Source organism: Gekko japonicus, unplaced genomic scaffold (assembly GCF_001447785.1).
Source record: "Gekko japonicus isolate JY-2015 unplaced genomic scaffold, Gekko_japonicus_V1.1 scaffold1330, whole genome shotgun sequence".
In the NCBI taxonomy this organism is placed as follows: Eukaryota; Metazoa; Chordata; class Lepidosauria; order Squamata; family Gekkonidae; genus Gekko; species Gekko japonicus.
Genome location: NW_015161437.1, coordinates 276318 through 291909, shown reverse-complemented (window position 1 = coordinate 291909; position 15592 = coordinate 276318). Strand labels below are relative to the sequence as shown.

General features: G+C 43.7%; 1 protein-coding gene across 1 annotated transcript in view; it reads right to left on the bottom strand.

Annotated features, from left to right (window-relative positions):
- The window catches only part of NRP1 (neuropilin 1), a 184759-nt gene that overhangs the window by 13262 nt on the left and 155905 nt on the right, over nt 1-15592 (bottom strand). The window contains exon 13 of the mRNA XM_015428988.1: nt 10762-10821. Within this exon, the coding sequence (XP_015284474.1) occupies nt 10762-10821 (60 nt within the window). The remainder of the gene's footprint in view (nt 1-10761; nt 10822-15592) is intronic.

The window sequence follows — 15592 nt, the reverse complement described above, 5'->3', positions numbered from 1 at the left end:
TCTTTCCCTGAATGAACCAAAATGACAGTGATAGTTCTGTTCCTGTTATATATCCATCCAAGCTGCTCTCAGGTCAAGCGCAATGGCAATTCCACATACCACTCTGTATTTTTTAAAAGGCAGAAACCAATGCTAGGTAGCAGGTTGCAGGGCCGGCTCACTCACTAGGCGAACTAGGCGATCGCCTAGAGCGGGCCGGCCCTTAGGGGTGCCAAACTGCACCCAGCCCCGTACTCTGAGAGTTTCTTGATTATTTGTGTTTTTCATTCTTCCAAAAATGCATTTATTTTTGGGAAATGGTGGGCACGGGGGGGGGGGGCCCCAGAAGGGATCCTCGCCTAGGGTGCAAAATAAGCTGGGGCCGGCCCTGGCAGGTTGTGCCAACTCCAAGTGTCTCCTAAAGACTCCTGACATCTTCCATGGTTTTCTCATTATAAAACTGGATCTGAAATCTCATTTTATTTTATTTTTTTGTTTTGGTAGGGCTAATGCAGTTGGTGGTCCTGCGAGTGCCAGTCATCATTTGATCCATTGTTGGACAAAGTAAACCATGCAGGCCTTAATGGGGGTTTAAGGGACAGTGTCTTTGGGGAAAGCATTAAGAGATTACGCACTTCTGCAATCCCTTCTGTCATCTCAGCCTGGCTGCTCTGAGTGCCAAGTAGAGGCTCTAATATACGTGCTTCTTTACGTGCTTCAGATCCTATGTATAATTGGCAGTTGCCAAACAGGTAACAAATCTGGATGGATTTATGTTCTATGTTTCAAGCATGCTTTATGAGCATTCCACAACATTTATTCCCATGTTGTAATAATATGTATTTTTGTAACCCAATCCAGGAATGGTGAGGCGTGTCCAGCAGTAGCTTACATGGGTATATCAGTTGCGTGCCCAAGGTCCTAATGGAGCAGGCATGCAAAAGGAAGACCCAGACACAGATTTATGGAATGAAAATTGGCCACAGCTTTTATTGAACATGTAATGTATCCATATCAGACCGCGTGCGCGGCCATTTCGCCACGCGGTCAGGCGAAGCGACCGAGCTTCGCTCTCAGTAACAATGGGACAAGCGGATCCTAGCCGGCACCTATCGGCAGGCTAGGCTCTTGGCCGAGAGCCTATGGAACTCTCGGCCACTGTAAATAGCCAATCACTGGTGTGTGGGTGTGTTTGGGGAGCGGGGTTTGTGCACATATAAACCAGCCTGCGAGCTGGGTACTCTCGTCTTGTTCTGAGCTGAAATAAAGTATGAGAGCTGAAATCACTAGTAAGTCTCAGTACTTTTCAGAACACAAGCAAAGAAGCACTGGCACAGCATGGGGACAGATGACCTCCCTCCATAGCAGAACATCTTGCCCCAGGAAGTTCACCCTGCTCTTGACTTTCCAAAAGTTGGTAAAGACTATTTTGTTCCATAGGTAATTTGATGGTTTCCTCTCTCAATCTGTTTGTACACATTTTTTAAGCTTGCCAATGTTAGGAGTTTTCTCTATTAGTTTTAATGCATTTTTATGCTTTCTTAAAGGTGCAAAAAACGTGATTTTTACTGTTGGAATGTTTTTTGCATTATATTAATGTCAGGGAATACACTTTCTAAAACACAAAAAAATCTCTGCACTGCATTATTTTCAGTCGGATGCATTTTGATGAGCATTCTTATCTACATGCTCTCAAGTACAGCTGGATGTAGGGTTGCCAACCTCCAGGTGGTGGCTGGTGATCTTCTGGGATCACAACTCCAGCTCACCTGGAGAAAATGGCCACTTTGGAAAGTGGACTTTATGGCAGTACATCCCATTGAAGTATCTCCCCTCCCCAAATCCACCCTCCTCAGGGTTCACCCCCCAAATATCCAGGTATTTCCCAACCTGGAGCTGGCAAGGTACTGGTCTGTCTATGCAACTGTAATCCACAGTGCAAAACAATTAAGTAGAATATCCATGTGAAATGAATAAAGTATCTATCCCTCCTCCTTGTGACTCTTAGCCAATATGAGATAAGTTCATTTGGATGTTTGCTTATTTTTTCTTTTTGTAAAACGTTTACTGTATCGTGGCTGCTTAATGACAAACCAAGTTTTCGCATGCTGTGCAATTGGCCCACAAGATGGCAGCACTGAAATCACTACGTTTGGAAAGAAAAGTGAGACTAGCGTGGCTTACATCTAATCAAATACAAAAGAAGCTTCAAAAGAAGCTCCTTGCATGGAAGGGCTTGTATTGTGTGGCACATTTTGACCAGGATAAGGTCATACCTTGTTCACAGCTTCTGTTGAACTCTGCTCATATGTTTTATATCTAACAATTTATTATCTTCAATAGAACTTGATAATTTAGGGGGGGGGATTTTATCAGTGGAATGAGCAGAATTTTTCGCATTTCAGATCTTCTCAAGCACTTTCAAAATATGTCAAAACGCTTCCTTGTTGTTAAGAACATTTTTTTGGGGAAAGCCCCATCTTCACCATGGACCACTCTCAAATTAACAGCCCTCCACGTTCAAACAAGATAGGACTAATCAGGTCAAAGCCCTAAGACATCAGTCAACCTTTTAACTTAGCCCTAGTTTTTAAAAAAAGAAAAGAAGCTTCCATGAATCTCAGCTGCAGCTCTGAGTAACTAATGTTTGAAGTATTGTCCTGCTGTCAAGATTTATTGTGCTTCGGCCTCAACTAGAAAGAATGATAGCTCAGCATTTCAATCCCCTTTTCAGCAATCCCATCCCAACATCATTCCTGTGACTCACAGCTGGAAGACTGCATCACACCATTTTTAAAGTGTTTTTTTTAAGAGAAGGATAAAGAAAGAGTGAGAATGAGACAAGGAAGACACATACAGAGAGAGAGTCTGATTTTGCAATAAAAATTAAATGTTGCAAGGTAAGGTTAAATATTTATTTGAGAATTAGGGCTGTGCATTCAGACAACACTGAACAAAAAAATACCCAAAAAATACCTTATCGGTATTTTCTGGATATATTTTCAACCAAATATATAGCTTGGTATTGTCTAAAGCTTGGTATTGTCTAAAGCTATTGGCCCCAGCCCAAAATATTTTCTGGATTTTTCATGGCCACCAGATAGCTGGTGTTTAAAGGGACTGCCTTCCCTTTAAACACCTTCCGGGTAAACTCACCACTTTGGAGTTCATTCGCAGCGCGACTTGAAAAAGAAGAAGAAGAAGAAGAAGAAGAGATTGGATTTATACCCCGCCCTTCACTACCCAAGGGAGTCTCAGAGTGGCTTACAAACTCCTTTCCCTTCCCCTCCCCACAACAGACACCCTGTGAGGTGGGTGGGGCTGAGAGAGCTCGGACAGAAACGGCTCTTTTTCAAGGACAGCTGTGCCAGAGCTTGTGACTGACCCAAGGTCACATCAGCAGGTGCAAGTGGAGGAGTGGGGAATCAAACCCGGTTCTCCCAGATTAAAGTCCGCGCACTTAACCACTACACCAAACTGGCTCTCCAAGGAATGTAAAGGGACCGTGTTCTCTTTAAATGCCTTTTGCAAGCCATGCCACGAGTGAACTCTGAAGTGGCGAGTTTACCCAGAAGGTGTTTAAGGGGAAGGCAATCCCTTTAAACACCTTCTCCAAGCAGTGACTCGGTGCCTCTACCTCAAAAAGCAGCCCCCACAGAGCCCTAGATACCCCTGGATCAATTCTCCATTCTACCCTATGGGGACCATCTACATGTATAAAAGAAAGTCCCCTCACCGTAAAATCAACACCCAGGCCAAACCCCTGGACCTGGAAACACAAAATTCAGGGAAACACAAAATCCTACGATGATGTAGATGCTCACTAAGAAGGGATTTTTAAAGAAATTTGACCCCTAAGGTGGTCAAACGGGGTAAAATGTGCTTCCCCATTGCTTCCTATGTGGCTGCTAGGCCACTGCCTCCTTGCACCCCCCCCCGATTGGTCAGCTGCAGAGCTCAGTAAAAAAACCCAGTTAAAGGAGACTGCATAGAGCTAATGACAGCTGAGGAAATCGGGAATGGCCAACCACCTGTAGAGTTGCCAAGTCCATCTTCCACCCCCAGCGGGGGACTTTGGGGGAGTTCCTGGAAGGCGTGGGGCATCCCCAACGTGATGATGTCACGTTGGGGACGTCTGCTGCCCCCCTGCCCCCGGCCGTGTGCCGGATCTCCAGAAACAGCAGTTCCCTGCACTTAAAGTAGCCGACAGCCAGCGTTTCCCCTTTAAGAGAAGCTGTGTTTCCCTTTTAAGAACGAAGCTGGCTTTTCCCTGCAAGCTTGCGGAGTTCGTGCTTGGGATGAAACACGGGTTGCACACCCTTAAAGGGAGAGAGATGGGTGGCTGTGGGTATTGGGGGTGGGGCTTCCCCCAAAATGGGGGACCCCGGTTTGGCAACCCTAACCACCTGTGAGGTGCAGCAATGTTGCTGGGCCAGCCTCCCTGATGCCTTCAGACATCTACCCCTTCTACACCTGACAGATAACTGCCTTTCAAGGGTTGGAAGGGGCGTGGATACCTTAAGGCCATCGGGGAGGCTTGCTCAGCAGGATTGCCTTAGCGCTGCTGCTGGCCCATCCACCCCAGTGCCTTTAAACACAATCCTCCCTCTTACACCAGACAGGCGGGTGTTTGTCAGGTGTTTGAGCAGGCCAGGGTACTTTAATGCTGCTGTAGAACCTCAACTCATCCAAACGCTGCAATTTGCATTAGACTGCCACACTGCTCACTGGCAGTGCTCGGGGAGAGTCGGTGTTCATACCATGTATACCACTCATACCATCAGAAAACCCCTTCGAGTTCAAGAGGCTGCAGTTCCCCCTCAAGATCTGCTTTGCTATGACCATCAACAAGTCCCAAGGCCAGACACTGAAGGTGGCAGGAACTGACTTAACAGACGACTGCTTCTCACATGGACAGTTCTATGTGGCCTGCTCCAGAGTGAGCTCACCAAGCAGCTTGGTGATCCTAGCACCTGAGAGCACAACCATCAATGTGGTCTAGAGAGAGGTCCTTCAATAGAGGAAAAAAACCAGTACGTATATCTCACTTCATTTTTTACATTATTGTTTTTTTCATTAGAATTTCTACAACAAATATTACATTTCAAACTTCACATCATCAGTGTTGTAACTGAATTTACAGAACTTAAATACCATAGCGAAGCACAGGTATCAGGATAGCTGACTATAATGGTCCCCATTGGGTATAGTGAAGCTGAAAAATTCAGCAATCCTGAATATTTACCGACTCCAAATACCATACCAGTATTCAGATTTGGGAATGTCAGGAAATACTGATATTTTTGGGGTTCGATATACCCAAATCTGAAAAATACTGTTGTGGGGTTTTTTTTGGCACACCCCTACAGAGAACTGCAGGTGGACTGGCTAATATCATGATCCTTCTGTGCTATAAGCAGGTGTGCCACACAGAAGGCCTTATGGAAATTGGGGAAGTTTCCAATCTCTTGGTAGTTTGTTGTTAGTAACAACACTGAGATGAAAGACCAGTGATCACACTGTATTGTTTGGAGGAATTCTGGTGACTATCCACAGTGATTCTTTACTGAATTTTTTTTTCTTCAATGGTTGGATTAATTTTAAAAAATCAGGACTATGATCCATAGCACATTTGATGCATAGCACATTTGAAGAAGCCTCTGTATTGTTTGGAGGAATTCAGGTGACTATCCACAGTGATTCTTTACTGATTTTTTTTCTTCAATGGTTGGATTAATTTTAAAAAATCAGGACTATGATCCATAGCACATTTGAAGAAGCAAAATGGGTCTATATTGATATTCATAGTTTATTAAATGCTAATAAAATTACTAAAAGGAAACCATGCAATTGACATTTTTCCTGTTGTTCCCTATTATATCTCAAATAGACTAATTCTGTACATGTGTCCATCTTAGCTATATTTTACAGTGCAATCCTAAACAGAATGACAGCCTTCTAAGCCCACTGATTGCAAAGGATTTAGAAGGCTGTAACTTTAACCACTACACCACGCCAGCTCTCAAAATTAGCTATTCTGAACGGGAGGGTTTGCCAACTTCCAGCCAGTGTTTAGCTATTTCTATTAACCTGCTGCACTTTTGACCTAATTTTACAAATGACGACGGCATTTTTCTCTGAGGGGAAAAATCCTCTGTAAGTTAATCATTAATAATTTAACATTGCTTCTTTGGTTTTCATAGTAGATATTTAAAATATCCAGGTATTAGATATTTAAAATATCCAGTTAGGTTCTTTAAAAGCAGATTTGTTGCTGGTGAATGCCCGTTCCGGTTCCTGTAAGCTTGGGTGTGTTGCCGCCTTCGTTGTTGTGCTGAAACTTTGGGACTCCTTCCCCAGGGATATTCAACTGTCTCCCTCTGCTGTTGTTTTTGGCCAATGGGTGACTTGTTTCCTTTGGTGTTCCCTCGGTCTTATTAGCCCTCCTTCCTAGTTTGTTTACGTCTGTTTGTGAGCTTATATGTTTTATTGAATTGTTTAAATATTTTATCCGAACTTATATTTTAAATGCTGCTTTAATGTCTTGATGCTTTAATGTTGAAATGTTTTGATGTTCACTTCCTTGGGGACCCAATTTGTATGGAAAGGCAGCACAGAAATGTTTAAATTTTTAAAAAAGAATATTTTATCTCCATGGGGCAATTTCAGCAGCATTCAGCTATCAAAAACAAACCCACAGCCCTCCGTAAAGAAACCCCAGAGCCATTTCCTCTGTCTTTGCTAGACATTTTGTGCTGATATTTGAGGAGGAGTAAGTGGGAGAGCTGCCACTTTTAAAGTTGCCAACTTCCAGGTGGGGTCTGGAGATCTCCCAGAATTACAACTGATCTCCAGAATACAGAGATCAGTTCCTATGGAGAAGATGGCTGCTTTGGAGGGCGGACTCTGTAGCATTATACCGCACAGAGGTCCCTCCCCTATCTGAACCCCATCCCCTTCAAGCTGCACCCCCAGGTATCCTGGAATTTCCCATCCCGGCATTGGCAAGCCTACCTGGTTTGGTTCAGTGGAACTAGAAGTTTCTTTATGTGCCTGATTCTCCTTTGTTTGGGAAAGCAATTATAAGATTTTTGGTCCGTCAGAAGTCTAAAGAAAATCATTCAGATGTAGGAGTTCTGGCTGCCTAATAAGCTGTCTGAATTAGAGTTGGTGAATGATGTGTAGCAAAATCTCCCCAATATTCTTTCAAACATGGAGATATGTGGAATTACGTCATTAAAACCAATCTGGCCTGTGAGAGCAGCCAGCAGCTGCACTTCGTGGCCACAACTTGCTCACAGCTGGAATTGTTCATAATCTACATGAACCAGGAGTTGGGCAAATTCCTTGGGATACCATTTGTCTTGGCCCATGGGGTTCTGACGCATTTTGACAGCTCCGCCAATTGCAACGAGGGCCATGGTATATACTCCTATTTGGGAGAGATGCAGGAATTATGAACCTGCCTTCTACTGAGTCAGGATGACAGTCCACCCAGGTCAGTATTATCTACACTGCCAGAAAGACAAACGTCTTTCCCAATACCTGTGGCCTGAGATCTTTCAACTGGTGATTTCGTGGACTGAGTCTTTGGTAACTTTTGCAAACCATGTGCTCTGGCATTGAGCTATGGCCATTATCAAGGAGGCAAACAGAAAAGCAGATAGAATCATTGAAGGAAGGAAATCCAAAGTGGGGCACTCGAAGCAACAATTCATTTTATTGTGGGCTTTTACTTACTAGAACCTCTTGACGAAAGGCTGACTCATACATGACAGCCCTTACATGGAAGCCAGTTCAAATCAGTCCATGTAGTAGCTGTCACCAGTTGGCAGCACCTCACTCTGCAAAGGCCGGCTAATTTTCTCCATGCCACTGCGATTATTTCCTTTTAGGTGCCTGTGCTAGTGCGGAGAACATTGCTTGATTTGGGTACATTTCAGTGTTGGGTTCAATTTCTGTAAATGCATGTTCCTGGAATAATTTAATTTCCTTCTATAAAAAATGGAGACGCTTGCCCAAACTTCCAAGTTTTGGACTTGTCCATTGTGTAGGATGTGATTCTAGTTCACTGGCAAGTATAATGTGCTGATCTCATGGCTATATGCTTTGCTCGGTCACTAGAGAGGAAGATTACATTTAGGAGCTTGCTCATGACGTGTGCTTGGTTTGCAATTCTTGCATGAATGGGGGGGGGGGAGGCATGCCAGGAATTTAGCTACAGCCTAACCCACAAAGCTGAGCATACGCAAATCTTCCCATATTGGATGCCATTCAGCTGATGCGAGCAGGATGGGCTTTATGCTGTATCTCTTGCCCTCACATTTTTCAACACAGATTTCCCATTTCCCCCCTGCCTCTACATACTGTGGCACTAAGGGATGATTTATCTGTTTGTTATATTTACTATACTATAGATAAAGGACTCTTTTTTTTTGCTGTGAGATATACTATCTGTGACATGTATTCTAAGCCTGCAAATTCTAGGTTCATAAAGGGAATGCACTAGTTAAAACGTCTGCACATAAATACCATAAAAATCCCACATTTGTATATATTTACTAGCAACATGCAAATCATTATGACAAGTGAGGTTTGTGAGCAGAGCTTCTTGGTATGCAGAGTTTGAATGCCAGCGTGTTCTAGTGGTTAGTAGTGGTTAGAGGGATGGACTTATAGTGGTTGGTTAAGAAGCATGAGATTTCAGTTCTAGAAAATGTGACAAAGGACTTCAAATCAGAAAATGCTCTAGTGACACAATAGTCTGTTACACACTCCAGAATGCCCATATACTGGCTCGGATAATTTCTGTGGGCAAAAGGAATTTCCATTCATACAGCATGGCTTCCTTATTTCCCTCTCCCTCTGCAGCCCAAATGCCTTCCGAAAACCTGCTCCTGATGGTCAGGGGACTCTTAAGAAAAACATGGGGGGGGGGGAATTGGTGAAAAGTCTTCCACTGAATCCAGACCACTGTTCTGAAATGGTACTAATGATACTGGGGTAGACTGCACCCTGAAGAACTCTTCTTAAACTCTGGTGCTGTGAAAGCAATCTGAAAATTCTGTGTGTCTCAATACATATAAGATGGCAGGATGTTACTCACAATAGTATATGCTGACTGAACAATCTTAGAGGAAGAAAATGTTTTGAGACAGGAGAAAGGGTTCACCTTTACGACACGGAAACTCAGGGGGTAGGAACCACAACTTTGAAATGTGCTTTTTAGGGAAGGCTAATTAGCCCAACAACACTCTTGCCCTTAAGGATGCATTATCCTTAGTAGTGGATTTAATTTTCTGCTTGTAGCAGAACCTCTGTAGTGTTGTGTCGTAGCGGAAACACTGATACACATGCACACCCTGTTAATAAATTACTTTGGTGGCTGTGCCTGATTGTGGTTTAATAAAGGAAATGGGAGTAGCTGAAGACTGACCTTTTCACCCTCCCTACAGTTATTATTAACACAAAGCATTTAAACTCGATGATCATACAAAGGGCTTTGAGGAAATCTTATTTTCATTCGTGCCTGCTTACTTTATTTTCTTGCTTTCTTATGTAGAAACATTCATTTATTATTAAATGCGACCTGACTTCAGATTATGAAATATTGTGATGCTACAGATCAATAAGTTTTCCAACAGTTATTTGCTATTGCATTGACTGAGGCAAGAAGAACAGCTGACGCAAACAGCTGATGCTCCCCAGTGCCCGCCTTTAGGGCAGCACTTTGCACAACCATCTTCCCCAAAATTCCTTCTCACAATATTGTAAAACTGCCAAATCTGTGGTGGAAAGAGTAGCAAGCCCTGCAAGCATAAGGAAAAATATAAATGGGGTGGTAGTCTCTAGGGATGGGTATGAACCAGCCGACAAACTAAAGTTTGCAATGAATTTTGGGCGGTTCTTGGTTCGCGAAGCAATGTTTATGAACTGAAGAACTGTCACGAACCTTCACAGGTTTCGATGCTGTTCATGGTGGTTTGTGATGAGCAAAAAGCAAGGGTTTAAACTCTTTACAAAAACAGCTCCCCACCACTCAGCCATTTAAACCCCTGCTTTCTGCTCCCTGCAAAAAAGCAGTGGGGAGCAGAAAGCAAAGGTTTAAACTTTAAATGGTTCACGAACTGATACGAACCAGGTCGGTTCACGAACCAACCTTCCCGTTTGTACTGACTAGCCTGGGCTATCCAGCTAGTCAGTACGGCTAGTAGTCTCCATTGCTCTCAGCTGGATAGCCCAGGCTAGTCAGTACTCAGAAGCTAAGCAGGGTCAGCCCTGGTTAGTATTTGGATGGGAGGCTAGCAAGCAATACCAGGGCCATAAACCGCTTCTGAAATCTCTTCCTTTGAAAACCTTGTGGGGTTACCATAAGTCAGCTGTGACTTGATGGCAAAAAAAGTCCCCACGGCTTCTTACATCCATTTTCCCCTGCCATTTGTATTCACATATTGGATCACAGATGAGCTTTGTTTTTTTGCTCCAGAAAGTGCAATTCAGCTGGTTGAATTTTTTGGTGGTATTGTCACTGTTTGGCATCCACTGCTGTCGACGGGAAGCCAGCTCCATTCTGCATATACATGTGGATGAAAGGAGTAAAATATTTACTGTACTGAGCTTGGAGACCAGATGCTACTTTATACTTCAGAGACTTTGGAGGAACAGAAAGCCAGAAAGTGCTGCAATTTATTATATTTTTCTTTGGCACAAGATGTGATTGTGCAATGTACTGTATTTTAACCAGAAACATTTTTTTAATTAAAAAAAACCCCCAAAACATACCTGGCTGTACTGTAATGTCAATTGCTGTCGGCTTTTCTGTTATCACTGCTGTGGTACTGCCTAGAAAGGGAATTGCATATGGTATGTCACGTGGAGCAGCAAAGATGGGTGCATAAGAAAAAGTTATTTGCTTGGGTGTAGAGACACATGGATGTGGGCATAAAAAATTACTCCCTATTCTTCACTGTTGATGTGGTTCTCTTTATTCTAAGAAGGATAATATTTGACATTTTTTTAAAATCACCATTGCTATCTTACATATAACGTTTTTAAAAAATTAGAGAGCATTTTATGGCTGCTAATGTTTAACCAAACTTTGAAATTCAATTTCCTTACAAAAAATTGTGAACAAGGAGTAGTTTCTAAAGGTCTCGTAGCAAGACTTTGCCCAAGAATTGTACTAAACATCTGTACTAAAACAAATGTTTTCAGCCTCTTTGAGTTGAAAAACAAAATTAACACCACCACAGAGGTTTGAAAGCCTTGGGTGAGTTTGGGCCTAGTTTGAATTGTAATCAAGGCAGGGGTTGTAAAAAGAGTACTTAATGATCAGAGTTAATGTCAGGGAAGCTCATAAGGTGCAAAGAAAGTCTTTGAAGGCTGATAAATGTGTACCACTCTTCTAACTGGTCAGAGCAGAAGGCAAGAAACTGGCACAGGTACAACCCAGGGATTTGCAAGGTGGAAATTCCATAAGTAGTGGATTAGGAGAATAGTCACTGTGGATCATAGCAAATGGTTCCTTATGGGTCAAAGAGACCACCAGGCTTTCTCACATATGAAGCAGCAGGCCTACTCTCAAATTTGGCTTTGTCCCAAAATAAGGGACTGGAGAGCTGAAGAGCTGAGTTGTCACCACTGTTCCCTCTAAGCCGAGTTAGTGTGAGCTAGCTCACAGTTTTTTAGCCTCTGGCTCACATATTTTTGTCTTAGCTCAGGAAGGATGGCGCCAGAACAAACTAATTTATGCAGTAGTCAAATCGCTTGCTCACAACTTTAATCCCAGTAGCTCACAAAGTAGAATTTTTGCTCACAAGACTCCACAGCTTAGAGGGAGCATTGGTTGTCACTAGAACGTCTTCATCTATTTGGCAATCCCACTGTAGCTTTTCAGAGAAAAACTTTATTCATCTAACAGACTTCTTTTTTCTTCTTCTGACTATACAGATAAAGGCAATTAAGAAAAAGAAAAGAAGGCCTCGGGTATCAAGCGTAAGTGGCTGATGAGTGCCAACCAAGCTTTCCTCCCGTCCCTGCAGGGAAGCATTTGAAGTGGTCGAGTGAGTATGATTGTGATGAGGTTTAATGAAGGTGACTGCCCAAACCATATTACTTTCAGGCCTCGGGAAGGGTGATGTAATAGAATATGCATAGCAGGTGTGGGCGAGACGTTCAAGATGCAGACAGGACAAAACGTACATGCATTTTAAAGGTATGTTTTTGTTAACAGGCAGACTTCATTTTTGCTGGTAAAGGAAGCAACTAGCATAAGGTGTGGTTGCAATTCTGTATGTTTATTTTGGTGCACTGGGATAATTCAGCTTTTAAGGCTGAGTTCAAGGAACAGAGCTATATTGTTGAAGACGCAGCATCCCAACTTCCCAGTTAAAGAACTAAAATAACCTGGAAACGCCCTTTGTTTGTCCAGTTCTGTCCTTCACAGGTAATATGTGTAAAGATAGTGAACTTAGTATTTTTTAAAAAGCCTCTTGCCTGCTTATGCTAAAATATAGTATATTAGTGAAATAAGTATATTCTATCACAGTGTCTCATCTGGATAGATTCAGGTGGGTAGCAATAGAGCAAAATTTGGTCTGAAGCAATAGGACAAAATTGGCCCATTTCCTCGCGTGTGACCGGGGCCAGAGTTTAATTTAATTTAATGGATGCACATGAAAGCTTATACCCAGAATTAAACTTTGTTGGTGTTAAAGGTGCCACTGGTCTCAGACTTCGTTCTAGTGTCTCATGTGGTGAGTTTTGAAATTTAAGTGGCTTTCTAAGTTGTTATCTTTGCACAAATAATAATTACAGCAAATGCTGTGTTTAGAAAGGTCAGATAGGTCTGGAGGTTATGAACAAGAAGGGCCTTGCCACTCTCTAAATACAGAGGCCATACAGTCTGGAAAGTGCATTTGGAGTAGCAGCACATCTTCTGCCCCCCAGTAGTTGTTGCCCTTTGGCACTTCAGTGGCCAGTGGGAGGGGGGGAAATCACTGTAGGTGACAGCGTGACATCACTTCCAGGAAAAACCCTAATCTGGAACCAGAGCTCCCTCCTATCTATAAGGTTAAAGGTAAAGGTAAAGGTTCCCTTGCTCGAAAGCCAGTCGAATCCGACTCTAGGGTTGCGGTGCTCATCTCCGTTTCAAAGCCGAAGAGCCAGCGCTGTCCGAAGACGTTTCCGTGGTCATGTGGCCGGCATGACTAAACACCAAGGCGCACGGAACGCTGTTACCTTCCCACCGAAGTGGTACCTATTTATCTACTTGCAATTTCTTGCTTTCGAACTGCTAGGTTGGCAGGAGCTGGAACTAGAGACAGGAGCTCACCCTGTCTTGCGGCACCCGGGTCTTGAACTGCTGAACTACTGACCTTCCACAATCTGCAGTTCAGCATCTTAACCACTTGAGCCACCGCAGCTCCTTATCTATAAGGTTACAGACTGGCTTTAGGCCATTTGCTGTAACGACACTCCAGTGGCTGACTATGTAATGAAGCATTCTTGTGAGCTGCCTGCTCATGTAGGCAAAATTACCACTTAGCTGTGAAATGAGGTTAGATCATGACTTCTCTTCCATGAAATTCAAAATCACACTTTGCTTCCACCATTCTTTGGTTACGCCATACTTTTAGAAGTTGGTGACTATTGGAATGGAGGAGGGAGTATCACTGAAAGCTGACGCACTTATATTTGTGTGTTTCTTTTTGTTGCGGAGTTTGGGAAGGGTTATAGAAGAGACATATCTCTTTCCCCCCTCAAAGTCCACTCTATACATGTACTCTCTGATACAGGTTTCCATGGGTTGGATCTGGGTTCCCAACCTGACTTTCTGTCATTCAGTCAGACGTAGGGCTGCCAAGTGGGGGCGGGTGGCGGGTAACCCCCCGCTTTGGAGGCTCGACTTCCGCCGCCACGGAATCCGGCCCCGGGGGGAACTCCGCCCGCCAAAGCGCAGCATGGCTGCGTCGCCAGAGGTGACGCAACCACGTCGATCAAGTTGGGGATGTGGCCCCAATCGTCGAAGGGAAAACTCTATGGTTTTCCCTCCGATGATCGGAGCCACGGCCTCAACATGATCGACGTCGCGCACACGAACAACAACGGACGGCTCCCGGAGCCCGCTGAGGCTCCCCCACCGGTGAGTAAAATTTACTTGGTAACCCTAGTCAGACATCAGCTGCAACTTCCCTCCTCAGATCTCAGTTTCCAAGTATGCAGTAGCTTGATTGGGATTGGGATCATGTTTGTTTGGTCTTCCAGGGCAATTTGTTGGCCACTGTGTTAAATAGTATGCTGGACTAGTTGGACCATTGTTCTGATCCAGCATGCTTACTTACCTTCTTAAGGGGTTTCTGCCTTTCCCCCAAGCCATTTGCCTGACCTGACACAGCACCAGAAGGTACTGTTTCTCCACTGGAGGGGGGAACTGCAGAGGTACTGATGGGCTACACATAAAGCCCTTCAAATGGGTATATTGCACCCCTTACCACTTCAGGTATGGCTTGGAGGAGGAAGAAGCTCCTTCGCTGCATGCACCACAATCCTGATATGGGTTGGGCTCCCACCCACTTGAAAATTGAGTTCTCACTCAGAAACTCACAGCTGATGTGTGATTGACACACTGCAGGTCAGGCCAGTGAACCCAGATGCAACCCACAGAAAATCATAACATGTTGTTTGGCTCTGAGGTGTCAGTGAGCAGAGCCTGTACTGAAAAAAGAGGTCAGTACCAAGTAGGGAATTGAGTTGGTTGGAAGGAAAGGAGAATCATGGAAACCAGAGTTACACCATGAAGTAGAATGATGAACAGGAAATTTGGAAACCAGCTTAATGCTCCCCCCCTTCTTGTACCCATTGCTTCCCCCTTCTCATTCTTATCAAAAGGGCAGATTTGGATATGGATTGAAGAGGTGGGTATTAAGTTTTGCAGTCTACAGGTGGTGCCAATGGTTACAGCATGCTTGGCCTCCCTTCCATTTTAAAGCTTGTAACCAGAGTCCCCCTGCTCAACCTTTTCAAAAAAGAGGCTGTAATTTCCCACTCGTGGCACTGAAGCAAAGTTTGTGCTTCCATGGTGACAAAGGTTTCCCAGACTCAGGAGCTTGCTGAGCTTTTTACCATTTTTGCAGCTGAATAGTATTTTGTTACTTTTGACTTACTGCTTCCATAAGAAGAAAAGGCAAGCTTGATAAACTGTAATTTGAAAAGCAGGCATCATTGCAGTGTGGTGCTGTCTTGATGTGCACTGATTTTGCTGTGGATTTTTTTAGAGGGTGGACATTGAACATTTAGAAGGAATACAAACTTGCATTTGCTTCTGCAAGTCTTTTCACCCACTAGCTACTCCATTTCTTACTGAAGGGGAAAAAATTAAACCCACATCAAGCCCCTGAACATCACTTTGGTACCCTGCTAAGGTTATCTAAAGTCCTTTGGGTATATATTGCCAGATTTTAGCTGTGTTGGAAACATAGCTCTGTAAGCTGTATAGGAAACAATAAACATTTAGCCCTCCAGCACATGAGGGAGTGATCATGCCATAACTCGTAGCAGGATGAAAATGAGGCCACTTATATGTGAGGTATCTAGCTCTGTACAATAGAGAGGC